Source organism: Uranotaenia lowii, chromosome 2 (genome assembly GCF_029784155.1).
Source record: "Uranotaenia lowii strain MFRU-FL chromosome 2, ASM2978415v1, whole genome shotgun sequence".
NCBI lineage: Eukaryota > Metazoa > Arthropoda > Insecta > Diptera > Culicidae > Uranotaenia > Uranotaenia lowii.
Window position 1 is genome coordinate 330,435,279 of NC_073692.1, and position 18,605 is coordinate 330,453,883.

The following is an 18,605-nucleotide window of genomic DNA, read 5'->3' on the forward strand; positions in this document are numbered from 1 at the left end:
CAACAAATTGAACCATTAATAATCTTCGTGTTCACTCATATTACAAAAAAAATCAATAACATATGCCGAGCATAATTGAGTCAATAATCAATTAGTAGGTGAACATCAGGTTCTCCGTAATGATTCCGTTGCAGAAAAACTTCCACGCATTGCTTTCATGAAACCTAAGCAAGCCGCCAGAAAAAAAAACACCTCGGCGCTGGGTTTTGCATTTTTTTCCTCGTCAAGTTTTGCCCAGTCGCTAAACACAAAATAATGGTCATAAGCTCCACAAATAAATGATTTCCCTTCTGAATCACTGTTTTCCCTTCTAAATCACTTATTTCCCTTCTGAATCACTGATTGGTATTCCTTCATTTTTCACAAAACCGGAATTTGCATTTTCCATACAGATCAACGTCATTACATGTTCAATTTATTAAAACGTAATAATTATGAAATTTAAAAATGTATTTGAAGGATTCACGGAGCAAAACGCGACCACGGGAAAAACTCGACCGCACTCGAGCCATTTTTATCGAGTTAACAAGAATAGAAAATGAATCTGATTCGAACCGAAAAAAATATCTCTTACTTTAAATTTTAATTATGTTGTGATTGTTTGCTCATTCAGTAGATACAAAAAGTTCTTCTCTAAAATCAAACCTTTAAAATTCATTATTTACATTTGAATCTTTCGAAAGTTAGGATTTAAAATAAACTAACTATTACAGTAAAATAACTCAAAGTTGAATAATTATACAGAACCAACACATTTTATATAATCTTTAAGTATGACTTGTTCGAGTAAAACTGATATGAGAAAAATTTGTCACAAAAACCCCAACCCCCCCATGAGCCAGATCTTCTTACGGCTTACGGCTTCTTACGTAAGAAACAAATTTGTATGTTTTATAAGACTGATCCCAAACTTTTGGCTGATACACCATACTGCGGAGTGATCCCAAACTTTTGGACGATAAGTAAAGTAGATGTTTGATTTTTAAAATACATTAAAAAAATTTTTGCACAAATTAATAAGTATGGAATAAATGTTCGAATGCAACTCCACCCTGAGATGATTGGGTTTGAATGTCAAGAGCAGTATTTTTTTTAAAATTTTCCAACATTAAACTAAGTTTAAGTCATATAATGTAAACATATATTTTTTCAAACACATCCGAGGAAGGTTCAGCTCGCTACCTTGCGAATGAGATCAAAAGATATGCAATACGTCATAAGATGGCCGAACAAAATTCGCATGTTTTTAAGGGGGTCATCCCAAAGTCATGGCCTGCAGTGTATGCTTAAATTTTCGTACAACATTGTATTCAGGAACAAGCAGTGAGATGGTTATGTTTGATCAAAAACTGAAAAAAATTGATAAAACGAATTAAATAAAAGGAAAATTTCAAGCCCTTCATTCCGAAAAACGAATCTTAAAGATTACAATTACAATATTTTATCTACAAATTTCTTATTGAGAGACTTAACATACAAGTAATCTTAGTACTCGATCAATGTTCACTATTTTTTAGTAACGAATAACAAAAAATTGCAGTTTTTTTTAAGTTCATATTCATAGATTTTTTTAGATCACAATCTGAAAGAAAAATTGGTATAAACCAACTGAGCTGATTTTCTGATATATGCTGAGCTTTCTGAGCTATGAATTGTGTGGACCAGCGTTATTTAAAATGAAACTAATTCGAGTCTGTCTGAAAAGCATACCTACTACTTCTGAAGGCCATTCTCGACTAAAATAAACATACGTAGATGACATGTTCGCTGGAATTCTTGCTTCATCAACTAGATTTTTAGTACCTAGTGTCCATGTTCCCAAATGTAAAACGGTCAAAACTACTCACTATTTACCGCTCAAAGTATGACTGTTTATCGTTCCGACGTTTAAAGTGTCAATGAACGAGCACGTGACTTGAGTGCAATTTAACAACCGTTGATTGATTGGAAGTAATATAATACCAATTCACTGGATTTATGTACATCCTCTCGTTACAGTTATGTTTTTAGTTTTATCCGTTCAAAATATAAGCTTTAAAAATTAAAAAAATTAAATTGCGAATAATCGTTTTACTAAATTTTTGTCAAAAATTCTAACGGACCCGTCTTCACTGTCGATAAGTTACTGTGTACTACAGATTTCTACAAACTGATTTTTATACATAAACATTTAAAATGAAATACAGTTTAAAAGTTCTCTGAGCTTTTCAAGATAATATTAAATTGCTAATGCGCTAATGTGCATTGTGCATATGTCGTGGTCAAAAAAATGTGTTATCGCCTGCTACTTTTTCTGTTTCGGACAACAAAGAAAGTAGTACCCATTAATTTGATCGTTATGAATTAATGTGGAACAGCTTGAAGCGTTACAATAAATTCTCAAAGTGCAATCGAGCTCAGCTACCGGATGAACAAGTTCGAAGTTGTTTTCACTCGATCGGAAGCGCAATTGCAGCATTTTGGTTGCAGGCAGAGCGTGGGTTGACTCCGGCTTTATTCCAATTTTTGTACTATAGCGCAATTGGTGTGATGAGTTTTATTGCTGACCCCCAGACACTTTGTCTCGATTTTACTCGTTCGTTACACGAAAGTAAACCCGGATTGGCATTCCTTTTCGTTTTTTTCGCACAATCCATAAAGCGTAAAATTTGAACCCTTTGAGCAAAGAGTAAAATTTTGTATTTGTATTATGTCTATTACGTATTTTGTACCTATTCTTACTATGAGGATGTGGATTCTTACTATGTGCTTATTCTTACTATGAGGATAAAATAATAACAGATAATGGAATCTTTGACACAAATTTAAAAAATAAATATTCTGATTGTATGGCACTGTAAGACGCAAATTAGCGTTGACCTAGTTTTGACCAGTTCGGGAGTCAAAAAATATAGCGATTTGTTTGTGTGACTCATTCCACGGTTCCAAAATTCTTTGCCAATTTTCGCTAGAAATGAAAAAAAAAACTGGTGGATTGCAAGAGTATGGAATGAATACCACTGGATAATCGAACGGTAAAGAAAAAAAAGCGTTACAAATCGTTTATCATACGATGTCGCCTGAATCCCATTTTAATCTTCCACCGTTAAAAATTAAATTGGATAAGAATTTTAAATTTTATGACAAAAATTTTAATCTAAATTCTTGTCTCAGAACTCCTCAACCAAATCCATTTTTAATTCTCTTCCGGTATCGTTGTTTTGAAACTTTTCTTTCGATTACCAACCTAAACCATTGAAAAATTCTTCTCGGCGCGATTTGCGCCAGGATTTCAGATCTACCCAAACATTGTACCTTAGTTTAGCATTCCAATCTCTTATTACTTTGTCAGTTTTTACTGTTAAAAAAATTTACAAAATGCAGATATTCAAATTGGCCATTCACTCCTTCAAAAGTTATCGGGGAAATTGTGCCTTCAGCCACCAAAATATAACATTTCACCCAGTCACCATACATTATGCAACTATAGATTGTTGGACATACATATAACAAATCAGCAAGCAAAATCTTGTCCTTAATGTATCTTTTCTTGAAAAGGTTTTTCTTTCTTTCATAACTATTCCAACTGTGGAAATTGGATATAAACGATTTTTCGCAATTTAAAACATAGAATACAAAATATCTGCAAAAATACCCTACGTAAATATATCGACCAAACTAAAATTAGGAAAAAAATTTGGGCACTTGTTATGATAACCCCTGTGATTTATGACAGTTCAAAAAATGTTCCATAAATCAATGTATCAAAAAAGTAATATGTTGATAACACCTTGTCAAAACACATTTATTTTTTTTAGAGCTTATAAAAACATCTTTCAAAATCTGAAAAAAAGTAAGGGAGTTATTTTTTGGTGCAACAATTAGTTTGCAAGCAATACTTCGCTAGGCACAAGCAGTGATGTCAGTTGTATTGATTTATTTCAATACCAAAAACATGATTTTAACTAGTGCTGTAAAATTTATTAAAAGTAATCTATGTTATTTGAAGTAAAAATATTTGATTTACTGTGACAAAATTATAACCCAGATGACCAAGCAAGCCCGAAGCAATCGACGATGTGCGTGCTCGGTTGAAATCCCGAGTTGATGGGTGGTGATCAGGGATGTCAACTTTCCGGATTTTGTCTGGATCTTTCAGACTTTTTGGTCTTGGCCTCTCTTTCGGTTGGCGTGCGAGTGCGGTTGCTTCCGAGTTTTGAGGCGTTTCATTTTGGTTGTTTTCGTTGGATTGGCGATTAAACGGTGTTCCAGAAGTGTAGTGGTTTAGTTGACGGGAGTTATTAAAAGTTCCTTAAGTTGGAGTTTTTTTAGTTGGTTAATTTGGTGGGCTGTAAAACGCAGTTGAAGTGTGGCTCAAGGTGCAATTTTCAGGCTGTGGGTCGGCCATTGTGGGGAGCCAAAAATTGTGCTAGAGCGAGAGAGTTAAGAGGGAGGGCAACGATTCTTGAATCAGGCTCGAAAAGTCCTTCGAAGTGTTTTCTATTTCCGAAAAGAAGGTGATACAGTGGAAATAGATTTCAAAGAAAAGTGCTGTGAAGTGTTCTTGGCTGGCTTTTCCGGGAATAGCATTAATTCTAGCATTAAAATTTTCATACGCCGCGCGCCGGTGCGAGGGAGGAAAGAGGTAAGTGGCAATCATAGATTTATTAGCTGAGTCTAAATAAGAGGAATTGAGAGAATGGATCGGATGTCTACACGCAGTGAGCCAGTCAGACGTGAGGTAATAGGAAGGTTAGAGGAGGATAAAATGAGTGTAGAGTTTTCAGTGAAAGAGAGCAATTATAGAAATAGGAGATTGATTGTAAGAGAGTCCACTGGGAGAGAAAATGACTTGCGAGAGGCTGTGGAACATCAGCTCTGTCGTTTAGCGCACGAGAACCAGCTGGATAGATTGAAAGAGAGATTAATGCTGTTGGAAGGTTTTTTCATACGACAGGTGTTCAATCAGGGAGAGCCGACGGGGTATGAATGGAATGAACTAGCAAACTTGATGAGCGTAAATGTAGTGGTTATGCAGCAGAATTTTCCAGACGAAATTTTTGAAAGCAAGAATAACGCGAAAGCGGAAAGTAAAATAGTGCTGTGGTATGATAAGGATGGAATGTTTGCGAGTGTGATTAAGATGGATGAATGGGTGGATTTTAATGCGGCGGATGATGGAGTTGAGGATTTTTGGCATTCGAAAATTGCTCCAATAGAAAATGGTTTGCTAAACTTAGTAAATTGTGTAGCTCATCAGCTGCAAAATTTACAAAAAGTTTTAGAACCGTCCATATCATTTCTTTGGAGGGAGCAGGAGATCGCACGTTGGAAATCCACAGCAGAAGGGAGGAATGAAATAGAGAAGCAGATAGACTGGTCGATTAGTGCTAAATTGGAGTGGTTGACGGCAAGATTGGAAACGAGAATAACGGTACATTTTGTGAATGAGATGGTATGGGTGTTTGGTTGCAATAAGTATCCAGTAGAAGTGTCGTTGTTTTATAATGGGTTCAGTTTTTACAGTTATAATATAGAGCAAGATAAGGAGGACAGTTATGAAGTTGAAATAGAAGAAGAAAGAAAAAAGGTACATGGCTTTGAGGGTAAGGTTAGAATGATTTTGAACTGGAAAGAAAACGTGAGGGGCAATGCATATGCTAGAACGATTTATAACAAAACCATTTCAGGTCATAATCTTGAAGTGAAAGAAATAGAAGGCGATGGTAATTGTTTATTGCGAGCGATACTGGATCAGCTATTGAAGGGCGAGTATCACCGCGTTGATGGAAAGTTAATTCAAATTTGCAGAAATCTTGTTGCGGAATATTTACATTGCAATAGAGAAAGATTCGAGCCATTTTTAGTAGAGAGCTTAGAAGAAGGTTTTGAGGCATTTTTACAGTACGTGCGTAGGGATGGGACATGGTTAGGTCACGAAACAATGGTGGTAATTTCAGAAATTTTTAATAAGACGATAGCAGTGTATCAAGATAATGAGGAAGTAATTTATGTGGGCGATTACAGTAGGACCCAGGAGGTTATTCGTTTGCTATATACAGGAAACTTAGTCAACAACCATTACGATAGTATAATAAGAGTGTCAGGGGAAATAGTAGAAAACAGTGTTAACATTAACGAAGATTGCGCAGTCGAAAAGTCAGAAAAGCTATTGCAACAACAAGTAGTACAGGTAGGTAGTAAAATCTGTATTGAAGAAAGTAAGGAAATTGAGATAGAGTTTAGTGGTAATCAGGAGAACCAGAATGTTATTCGTATAGGGGCTCTGAATGTACGTGGTTGTAGTAAGCAAAACAAAAGGGAAGAGATTGATCAGGTTTTGAGGGCACACAAGATAGATATAGCCGCACTACAGGAAGTGAATACAGCAGGAGAAAAAATAGAAACCAATAATTACACTTGGAGAATTGCAAAACAAACTCAGAATAAGTCGAGAGGGTTAGCGTTTTTGGTTAGAAAGGGCTCAGAGGTTAAGCCAAGAGAAATAAAAGTTATTGACTATGGAGCAATCTGTGGTGAGTTCGAGATCGATGGCAGGGTGATAATGATAGTTAACGTACATGGGCCTAACAATAAACCACAGAGGTTTTTAGCTAAAATAGGAACAATAGCAGATATGATAAGATTCAGGGGCAGGATGATATTGGTGGGGGACTGGAACGCACAAATAGGATCGGATGAGATAGAAAAAGAAGAAAAGCACTACATAGGGGACAGATTAGGATTCAAATCAAACAACGACAATGGAGAGGCATTCAAAATATTTTTGCAGTTACACAGGTTAAAGAACATTTCTTCGACGATAGGTATAGATGTAACAGAAACTTGGAGAAATAAAAACAAATGCAGTCAAATAGACCACGTCTTGAAACCGGTTGAAAGTGACTTAAGAATTAGATGCATCAAAGGATATTGGACTAGATTAGAGACGGACCACAAACTTTTAGTGACAATTGTAAGAAATAGTAATGGAAAAGCACTCAAAAAGAAAGAAGATACTAAGAAAAGAATTTTAGAACCATCTGCGCTGAAGTACGACTCAGTCAGGGAAATATACCATAGAGAGTTAAAGCGGCGAGAGAGGATAGTAGATATTAATTCAAAAGATTTAGATAAAGTTTTTGAGGAAGTGACCGGAAGAATTAAGGAAGCAGCAAAGGAGACGCTAAAATCAGCAAAACCTCCTTTAACACCAAAAAGAAAGAGGGCTCTAGCAAAGCTTAACCAGGCAACAAGATTAGCAAATAAGTTCTCAGATGTACCTTTTTATAAATTAAGAGCTAGAGAAAGGAAAACTGAATTTTTGTTAGCAGTTAGGGCTCATGAAGAAAAATCAATCACCAAATTTTTCAAGGAAATTAATGACTTTGATGTAGGTGTTAGGGTGAGGAAAACTTATGCTTTTCTGAAAAGGTTCAAAAAGAAGAAAAGTCAGAAGAAAATTGATATTCCCTTAAAAACTTGGAATGATATTTTAAAAACTGGAGAAAATGGGGCAGCGATACAGATTTTAGAAGAAGAGGATACCTGTCCGCTAACCGAGCCACCAAGCAGAGAGGAAATGGAGGTAATATTGAAGAGTCAGTGTAACGGAAAGTCAGCAGGCAGTGATGGAATGAGAATGGAATTAATCAAGTATGTAGATCAGGAAACTTTAGATGACCTAATGTGTATATGGGATAGGATATGGAGGGAAAACAGACTGCCGTCAGAAATGATGAAATCAATTCAGATACCCATACCAAAGATTAGACAGCCAAAAACAGCCAATGATTACCGCAGAATAAGCTTATGTAATGTAATTTATAAGCCGTACGCAAAATGGCTCAAAAAACGGTTGGCTCAGTTTATACAGGAGATAGACCTAGGACAAGCAGCGTTTTTAGAAGGAAGATCAACAGAAGACAATATATTTCTAGCTCGTAGAACAATGGAGGAGTACTGGAATAGTGGTAGACCATTATGGATGACTGCATTGGACATTAGTAAGGCCTTTGACAATGTTAGGTTGAACGAGTTACAGAGAGTACTAAAAGAACTTCAAGTACCTTCCCATTTAACACACAGAGTTTTGACATGCATTAAAGACGAAAAAACGAGAATATTATGGCAGAATCAATGGTCAGAAGAAACATTTAGGAGAAAGGGTATCAAGCAAGGTTGTCCTCTATCACCGTTCCTGTTTATTCTAATTATGCAAAAAGTGCTACGCATGGTCGAGAATAGGGTTACCGAGTTAAAAACAATCAGGCGAGGGAATTTCGAATTACCGTTCATACTTGCTTTTGCAGATGATTTGCTTGTTCTAGCAAACAATAAAGATCAGATAGCTAAAATCATGAAGGCACTAGAAGAGCAGCTGGAGGTAGTGGGCTTAGCAATCAATGTGGACAAAAGTCAAGTTCTTATAAGAGAGCCAGATGCTAGTATAACTCATTGTAGGGAAATAGAGATAAACGGAAGTACATATAAGGTTTGTAATTCAATTCGTTATCTAGGAGTTAATTTAACATCAAAGCTAGATAGGCCTGAGACCGTTAGACCAAGATGCCAGAATGCACTGAAAGCAGCCAAAGTGATAGTAGATTTTTGTAAAACCTACAAACCTTCAGGAGAGTTAGGAAAATTGATGTATAATTCAGTTATAGCTCCTTCAATGCTTTATGGAACCAAGGTGGCAACGCTTACGAAAAGAAACAGGTTGCAATTGGCAAGGTTCGAGAAGCAAATTTTGTTGGAGATTTTGAGTAATTGCAGGATTAAACAAGGAGACAAGTTTAATATCAGGAAAATTTTGAGGGGCAAAACCATTAACAGAAGGGTTAGATCAGGTAGGTTAAAGTACTTTGGTCACATTTTACGGAGAGAAAGTGATCATCCGCTTAAATTAGCTAAAGATTTGAAGTTCGAAAATAAGAAGAAAGGTAGGCCGAGTTTCACGTACAATACAGGAATAGAACAGGACATGCGAAGGTATGATATAAGTCAAGATGTTTGGTTAGAGTTGGCAAAAGACAGGGATAAATTCGTGCAGAAAGTGGACCAGATATATAAGTTTAGCGATAGTGAAATCTCTGAAAGTACCCAATCAGATAGTGAGTGAGAAAAGTACAAAAAGATTAGGTAGTTGATCGATTCTCTCAAGACGCTCTAAAATGGGAATACATCGGGAAAAATTGCCACTTACCCTTTCGTCACTCTGCTTGTATCAAATTCTTGTTCAATGATTATAATAAAAACACAAAGAAGAAAAAAGAATCCATCATTTAAACACAAAACACATAATAATACTACACAAGAAAAGAAAACACGCTTCACACATAGAAACACACAGACACACATTTAGGTACTCCAACCCTATGAGAAGTAGTGTTGAATGATGATCGTTCGTGGCACGACTGTTAATGTGAACTCGAACGGCGTTATCGAAATGATACATCATTGTATCTTCGCAGGACTGTATCCTTTTAAAAAAAAAATACCGTAAAAAATTTCGTAATATAGTTTATATTATCTTCTTCCATAAACATTTTCATTATTTAATTATTATTTTATATGCAATTGTTTTTTTTACTATTTGATTACACCATTATATGCTCTTATTATTATATTTCATCCTTTACTGTATAACATTATTCCTTATGTTACAGATCCAATAATTATAATTTTTTAGAAGGAATGCATCTGGGGATAACCTGAAGAAACCATTACAAGCGGAGTGGGTTGCCAACCATTGTAGGTTTCTGAGGGTTGGATGCCTTTTTTCGACGAACCATCGGCCGTGGAAGCCCTAGAATTAATTCGAAGGCCGAGCCACACAGACATAGGCAGGACCTTGCTACCGATGGGGGAACCATACATACATACATACATACATACATCTTTCAGACTTTTTGGTCTTTCGACAGGTGGGACAGTCAAAATGCAAGATTTCCGTGATAAAATTGCAGGAAATGATTCGAATTAGTAATTGTAAAGTGAGGAATGCTGCGAAGATGGATGTAAAACAGGGAGTTTAGCATAGAACAATGGTCTCAGGTATTGATAGGGTATAGAATTTTTGATTATTATCAAGTCATATGCATTATTTCCTACACTGCAATATTGTGACCTGTCTACCAAAAAATTCAATCGTCACATTTAAATTTCAACATTCAAACTTTTTCAGACATTTTTTTTTTAATTCTTCCAGACTTTTCTGAAAAACAGTTGTTATCTCTGGTGGTGATAGAGAAACAACAGACAGATCAATACAGGGCAAAGAACACATGCGAAATATACATGGAGTCGGGAGTTATTAAGCAAACACTAGCGACACCATGACCTCCATTTAAAAGTTCTGATTAGTTAGGAAGCTTTCGGAGAGCTTTTGAAAACGGCCATACATTTGTCTTAACTACAAAACGTGTCAACATTGACCTGGCATCGCCTATAGAAGATCCTGCAGTCGACCGATGGAGCTCGCCATTGTATTCAAGCGGAAATTGGGGGTTCAAGTCCTGTCTGTGAGCCGTTGTATCTTTAAAAAAAAATCATAATAATAACGGCTCATGTTCTTTCTTGCTTTGATACCGTCAACTGGGATATCATGCAACACTTTTCAACTTCATTCGCTTCTAAAAACTTAACAATCGAAAACGCTCACTTAAGAAGGTAGTAAGTTGCTATCGAAATACCGGTATATGAACTTTTCATTCACCGTGGTTGAATCAAAAGAAATCTTTCGATTGCTTTGATTCAACAAACTTTTTTTTTAATGATAAATGAAATGAAAACGTTTGAAAATTTATAGTTTTGGATTTACTTGTGATGTCATTTCGCATAAAGCACCAATTGCAGTAAATTTTAGTTTTGTTCGATTTTTTTAAAACCTCATGCATACAAACTATATGTCCATAAAAGTTGAAAGTTTGCCTTTTCTTATGTAAAAATTTTGGTGTTGGTATGTTTGCAACTTTCAGAGATATTGAACAATAAAACCATGCAATTCTTAAAATAAATCACCCAGAAACTACCCATAAACTTCAGAAAAGTAATTAGTTTAATTTTAGGATAGCTTTTAGTTTTAAGTTTTAAATATTTTTGCCATTACAGGATGTTCTCCTACATTAAATACTTGATTGCGCTCTTTAGATTTAAGTCTTATATAAAATTTTTATTTTCTAGTTAACTATAGGGCTCTGAACAGTTCATTATTGAGCCTCATTTAATGTAATAATGTAATATAATGATGAATTGGTACAAATTAACGACATATTTGAAAAAAAAAAACTTGACTGAGCGACTTGACACCTTCAATGAAGGTGTGTAGTTTTACAATTCTCACAACTCTCTCATACAAAGTTGGTCTCAAAACTGGCTTGGAACAAAGTTGAACGAATATTTCGATTTTTAAGGAAAGTTTTAAAAAAAAATGTCATTAAAACACGTTATTTCAAAAGATAGAGCTTTGACGTCCTCATCAAAGTTTTTTTAAATGTGATGATCTGTACAACTTTTTCGAAGACATGATAGTGATAAAATAGAAAAATTATCTCACTTATAGGTGAACTGATAACAAAAAAAAATACAATAAAATATGCACATTTTAAAATGATGAATTTTGTAGAACATATCATAAAGCTATTTTGACATTTAAGCCTTCAAAAAGCCCATTATCACATTTTTCAAGTTTAAAAAAACTGTGCAATGGCGTGATTGGTAGAATGAGGACAGAGAGCGCAGATTGTCAAGGCTGCTGCTTTTGATTTGGCCTCCGGTAGAAATACGGATTGGCACAGGGAGCACAGATTTTTAAGGCTGCTGATATGAACAAAATTGTTTCTGATTCGACCACTGAAAAAAGACAGAATTGGCTTGGGAAGTAAAGATTTTAAAGACTATTGCTGCTAATTGTTTGTTTTGGTTTGGTCATCAAGTGGAAAATACGGAATGGATTTGGAAGCGCAGATTTTCGGGCAGCTTCTTCTGATTGTTTACTTTGATTAGGCCTTCTGGATGAAAAAGACGGAATTGGCTTAGAAGGAGCAGATTTTAAAGGCTGCTTTTGCTGATTGTTTGCTTTGATTTGGTATTCCTGTGGAAAAAGACTGAATTGACTTTGGAAGCGCAGATTTTAAGACTGCTTCTACTGATTGTTTGCTTCGATTTGGTCTCCCGGTGGAAGAAGATGGAATTGGCTTAGGAAGTGCAAATTTTGAAGGCTAATGTTGCTGATTGTTTGTTATGGTTTTGATTTCCAAAGGAAAAAAGGAATGGTTTAGGAAGCACAGATTTTTAAAACTGTTGCTGATTGTTTGTTTTGGTATGGTCATCCGGTGGAAAAATACGGAATGGATTTGAAAGCGCAGATTTTCAGTTAGCTTTTGCTGATTGTTTACTTTGATTTGGCCTTCCGGTGGAAAAAAGACAGGATTGACTTTTGAAGCGCAGATTTTTAAGGCTTCTGCTGCTGATTAATTGTTTCGATTTGGCCTTCCGGTGGAAAAAGACAGAATTGGCTTAGGAAAAGAATATTTTTAAGGGTGCTGCTGACTTTGTTTTTTGATTTGGATTTTTATGGCTACTGCCGCTGATTGTTTGTTTTGAATTGGCCTTCTGGTTGGAAGGGCTCGTAAACAGAGGCAGAGTGACAAGAAAAGCACAGTTTGAGAAAGCTGTTGCTAAGAATGTTTTGGGATTAATCCGGCTCTGGTAAACAAAAACAGAGCGACAGGAAAACACAGATCGGGAAAGCTTTTGTGAAGCAAATTTTCGGATTGGATGAAAAATTTGCAGAAAATAAATAAAATTTTAAGATTTGAAAAGTTTTTGCTATGAATGGAATGTAGAATTGAGGTGAGGGATATTTGGAATATAAAATTTTGTATTTTTGAAAAACAAATTCTGCAAATAAAAGATTCTACTGAGAATAGAGTTGAGAAGGAATATAGAGATGAAATGAAGGATATGCAGAAATAAAATATAATTTATAGGATGAAGAATAAAGATGTGGAGTATGGAATAAAAATAAGGAATATTTGGTAAATGTTTTAGAGAAAAAAAAACAAAATGTATCTAATGTTTCTCTAATACTGCCATAACCTTCGAAAATCAGACGCCAATGCTTTTTTGTAAACAATATTTTATAAGCATTGAACTAAACATGTTTGGAAATTTTCTGTAATTCTTGTCTTGCTAAGAACTCATTCATTAGACGAGATATCCGACTAGAATTTCCGAAGCTTGAATACTTTCTTGCCTTTCATTATAATACCTAACGATGTAAACAGAGCATCAACGAGCTCTTGTTTGTATAGCGGTAATGGCATCGGAAGTGAGTGGAATACGAGATAAATGCCAGTATGTAAAGAGGTAATTACTATCGTGCCTCATTCATTGTAAACATGCAATCCTGTAATGAAAAGTTGTAAATTTTTTTTGAAAACGATTTCTTTGTACAGATTTATGCTACAAAGTAATAAGAACTTCTTTTTATCCTTTTTTCAAACCTTTGCTGACTTTCATTCTTATTTCTCATTGGATAGTATTTTTCAACAAATTTGGCAAGAAATATGCACTTGAGGTGCTTATGAGTGTCGTTCATATTTATCTATATGATTCACCAAAGCTGATTCATGGAAGTGAGCCTTCAAGCCGTTCAATTATTTTTTTTTTAATATACCTGGAATAAATACGTTTTATTTCAACAAATACTTAACTCTTAACTTACGAGCCTTAAGTTTTATAGGGAGATTGAGATCGTATTGAAAGACTTATATCTTCTATAGTATAAATCTCCTGTTTTCTTAAAAAGAACCTCTTGTTTCTGATGATCTGCTCTTACGAGTCAATCAAGTTTGAGCGATGTAAGTTAGCTGCAAGGTTCGTTTGAATATGAATATTCTAAAAAGGAATAAACAAATGAAAAACAAGCTTGTTTACAGACATTATGCTTCGAATATGAGTATTTTTCAGAACTAAGAAATTTGTTTCATTTGAAGAAAATACACTTTTACAAATTCGTTGAAATCCAAATTTATTTAACATTAATGTTGTTACAACCGGTTGATATCATCACCGTTCCAGAGAATTTGCGGCGAATGAACCTGTTTAGCCGGCATGTATTCAGCAGCAGCAGAAAACGATTGTCGGTAAATAGATTTGTTTGTATCCGGATGATTCTCACTGTAGAGTAGTCGCGCATATTTATTAGCACCGTGATCGACGCGACGATAATTCCATTAGCAATTCTAAATAAAAATATCAGCGGGTACATAATGTATATTGTACATACTCGTTGTATGTTTGTAACCGTATACCCACTACAAATCTATGCTAGTTCTACACGCAAGATCGTTGATTCAGTTGAACATCGTACCTGGCGCTAGTGAAAAATTGCTGTTCCAATATTACTCCACCTTTGGATTATGGAATCTCGCAATGAAGCAATTGTGTAACGATTATTTCTAGGTCATTACAACCGTTCGTCCACCCACTCCCCCACCTTTCCGTTAAGTAGGATTTGAATCCTCCACCTCTCACCCTACTTGATCATCCAGAGCACGTGAACCCCTTCGTCAAGCGTTAAACCATGGATGAACTGAAGGTATTGTACATCGAAAAGTTCGAATGATAACTCAAGTCTATGAATACAAATGGTGGTTTCGTTACATTTTAGGGCCTCCTGAGTGGGGCCGGCAAGCAGCTGATGGATAAGGCGGGCCAGGCGATCTCCCAGGCGGCCACCGAGTACATCGGCAATGCCATCAGCGAGATCTTCGAGCGCAAGGAAACGGACACCAAGCGGGTGCTGCCGTCGATCAAAAACATGAAAGTTGTAAGTAGATTTATGAAGACGAATTCTCAGGGGATGTGAAAACAGGGCTGGTAGCGAGTCACTTTTTAGTGACTAGGTCACTTTTTTTGGGTCAGTCACTAAAAAGTCACTTTTTTCATCATTTGGTCACTAAAGTCACTATTTTCCGAAAAATGGTCACTTTTATCACCAAAAGTCACTTTTTTCACCGATAATAAACCAATGAAAGAGTAATTTGAATTGCGCGTGTTAATATTGACGGTAGTAACGGTAAATTACTTGATCAGTCAGTCAGAAATTTTTTTCGCCTCCGGTGGAATTTCGGCATGAATCACCCTTGGCTTGAGACATTTCGATCTACGACATTATTTGACGTTCGTGAATTGAAACTAACTTTGATTGTAGATTCTAGTTTTTAGTTCAATCAACCTTTTGTATTGGAACTCAAAACTTGATTTACAAAAACCCTATCTCGTCTTTAGTTAGAATGGGTTTTTATTAAGAAGTGTAACTAAGATTGAGATTGAAACGAACCATTTTTTTATGAAAAAAAACTTTTATGTCATAACAAATGTTATAATGATATGAAATATTCTTTAAAAAACAATTTCAGACTCAATTTTATTTCGTGTTTTTTGTTCTTCTAAATACTTAAAAAAAAGGGTTGTAAAAATTTACACAAGGCCACAAAAATTACATTTTTTTGGTGCCATGAATTTAAACGGTAATTTCAACTAATTTGGGTTCCCCGAATCTAAATATGTATGCAACATTTCTATTAGCAGTTATATTTATTATTATTTATTTCGTCTTTGGTTTAATTACCGTACAGACTGATGACTTAAAAACTAGGAAATTCTTCTTAAGCCTATTTTAAAACGACGTTTGCACATATTAAAATTAAACAAATTATACACTAAATTAAAAAGTTCACAACACTTGTCAATAGGGTGGTTTTGGCCATAGGCAACACGGTGGTGAGGAATTGAAAGAAACTGACGTTGTCGAAGTGTTCTCGTTGGTACATAAATGTTAACACGTTGTAGAATGTAAGCATAGTCAATACGGTTGGTCAATGTGTCGAATATAAAACCTTGCTGCAGTTCGACGCGCCGCTTTTCGAGTGAGGTTAGACATATCAGAGCACACCTTTCCTCGTACGGTGGGTTTGTTATTGAAATGAAAATAATTTAAAATCTTTAGAGAAGTTTCTGCACTTTCTTTTTACAAAAACTCAAATCAAAAACATATTATTTAGAAATAAAAGTTTTATATGAATTAATGAGCTTTAAATAGAATCAAGTTTTTTTTACACTTTCTGCTGTGATGTCAAAAATACTTGTAATGACATTTTTCCATAATCAGTTATCTATCAATTTTACTAGTCATAAACTCTTTGATGAATCTCAACAATGTTGGTCACTCTAAAGCGAACGCAAAGTTGTTTATAGATAAACCCCTCGTACCGTTTCCATCGTTCCTATTGTTCAAAGTTGCTAGTTTGCCTTTATTGTTATATTGTTGCTGAATTCCGCGGGAAAAACTGTAATGGTGAATGACCCTACATTGTCTCAATCCTTATTATTTTAAACCTCGAGAAGTGTAGACATTTGAATAAAATGAATGCAGTAATAACGTGTAAATTATTTGTGCGAAAATATCCTGCGACGAAACACTCTTTATTACCAAAACTAAATGGCCGAATTTAACAAAATTTCTAGTTGAGAACACTATTTACCAAATCAATAATTGAAAAAATAAGCACCAAAATGGTTATGATGAACCATGTTTGTTGAAAAAACTCTTCCTGAAATGTTTTTAAAAACTAATCTTTTTTATTTCCATACTGTTTTTTTAAATTTTTTAAATAAATCTACCGAATTTTATTGTACAGTTTTTTTTTCAATTTTATAATCAACTTGCCGGATTTTTTTTTTAATCAAACTTTTTAATTTTTTAAGACATATTTTTAACAATTATTTCCTTGTTTTTAAATTCTAAATTTTCGTGTTCTTCAACCATAAGCCTTTAACTCCAAATTTTAAATAATAAAAAAACTTAATTTCAACCTTCTGTTCTTTCAGGACCCAATATTTTAATCAAAAGAGACAAAATACTCAGAGCTTGTAATTCAAAGCTTAAAAACCTGCGATTGAAACTCTAAATACTTTTTATTAATATTTTTTATATGAAATCATATTTTTGGATCGATCATGATTTTTAAATAAATCTAAAAAGTTTAAAAAATTGTTCTAAGTAGCAACTTTCAAAATAAATTTTAAAACGCAGTGTTAATGACAAAAGTTTTGAACTCATTATTTTTAATTTTTTTTTTATGAAAGTTTAATGGCATTGCGGTGAACTTGATACTACGAAAATTCTTGATAGAAGAATTAAAGATTGAAATTAAATGACGGATAGACAAAGCAGATGCTTAATAGAAGAAAATTGAAAGATGTTGAAAATGAGCCAAGAGCATATTTTATGGAAAGCTTCAAAGGTGCGTTCTAGACCCTTTGTCCCACATCAATTGAATGGCTGAGAGAAGTAATAGCGAGAGGCGCAATTACGTTCACCCATACATCCAACCCGATGGATTGGTAAAGCACGTGCTTCCCAATCGGACAAAAAGTCTAGACCGCATGGCTCTGGTGAAGCTTCCCTTTTGCTGAACCAGTTCAAACGATGTGTTATTGGTTGTTTCGGATCCCGTTTTTATCGGCAGCGCTACTTATTGTTTTCACGCAAGTACCGTAAACGTCCCTACTTTTGCCAACTATTTAATTTTTTGAACTGTATTTCGAAATATTTACCCCTTATTTAAACCCCCCAAAGCCAAATGATTTTATTCTTTTTAACGAATAGTCACCGTTGATTATTATTTTTATGAAAGTTTAATGGCATTGCGGTGAACTTGATACTACGAAAATTCTTGATAGAAGAATTAAAGATTGAAATTAAATGACGGATAGACAAAGCAGATGCTTAATAGAAGAAAATTGAAAGATGTTGAAAATGAGCCAAGAGCATATTTTATGGAAAGCTTCAAAGGTGCGTTCTAGACCCTTTGTCCCACATCAATTGAATGGCTGAGAGAAGTAATAGCGAGAGGCGCAATTACGTTCACCCATACATCCAACCCGATGGATTGGTAAAGCACGTGCTTCCCAATCGGACAAAAAGTCTAGACCGCATGGCTCTGGTGAAGCTTCCCTTTTGCTGAACCAGTTCAAGCGATGTGTTATTGGTTGTTTCGGATTCCGTTTTTATCGGCAGCGCTACTTATTGTTTTCACGCAAGTACCGTAAACGTCCCTACTTTTGCCAACTATTTAATTTTTTGAACTGTATTTCGAAATATTTACCCCTTATTTAAACCCCCCAAAGCCATTAAACTTTCATAAAAATAATAATCAACGGTGACTATTCGTTTAAAAGAATATTTTTAATTTTTTATCAGTTTTTATCATTCACATAATTACTCATTTTCTAACATTTCTTTGTCAGTGTAGTTGAACATGTAGAATTTTACTTTATTAAAGGTTTTATGTCTGGCTTCTATAACTGGTACTTTTAAAATAGTTATAAATATATTCTTCTTTTTATAAAATTAAATTAAAACATCAAACATTGAATAAATCCGGTTCAAAATTCATTTCTTATTCAGTAATCGGTAATTTACATTTTAAATCGTGATTAAATATTTTTTGTTCAAATTAAAAAATTACAGCGGAATTTCTCACTAAACTTCCAGTTAAAAATGAGGAAAAGATTTCCAAATTTAGATGAATAAACAATTATTATCATTT

General features: G+C 34.7%; 1 protein-coding gene across 7 annotated transcripts in view; it reads left to right on the forward strand.

Annotated features, from left to right (window-relative positions):
* Positions 1-18,605, forward strand: part of LOC129741971 (calpain-A-like) — a 120,956-nt gene that overhangs the window by 19,852 nt on the left and 82,499 nt on the right. For 2 of the 7 annotated variants that reach the window (XM_055733810.1, XM_055733813.1), the window contains exons 2-3: positions 14,452-14,587; positions 14,660-14,818. The exons of 4 other annotated variants lie outside the window; for them this stretch is intronic. In XM_055733810.1, the coding sequence (XP_055589785.1) occupies positions 14,573-14,587; positions 14,660-14,818 (174 nt within the window). In that variant the 5' untranslated portion in view covers positions 14,452-14,572. Of the gene's footprint in view, positions 1-14,341; positions 14,588-14,659; positions 14,819-18,605 lie in introns of those variants that run through there. One more of the 7 variants, XM_055733811.1, reaches the window with a different exon arrangement.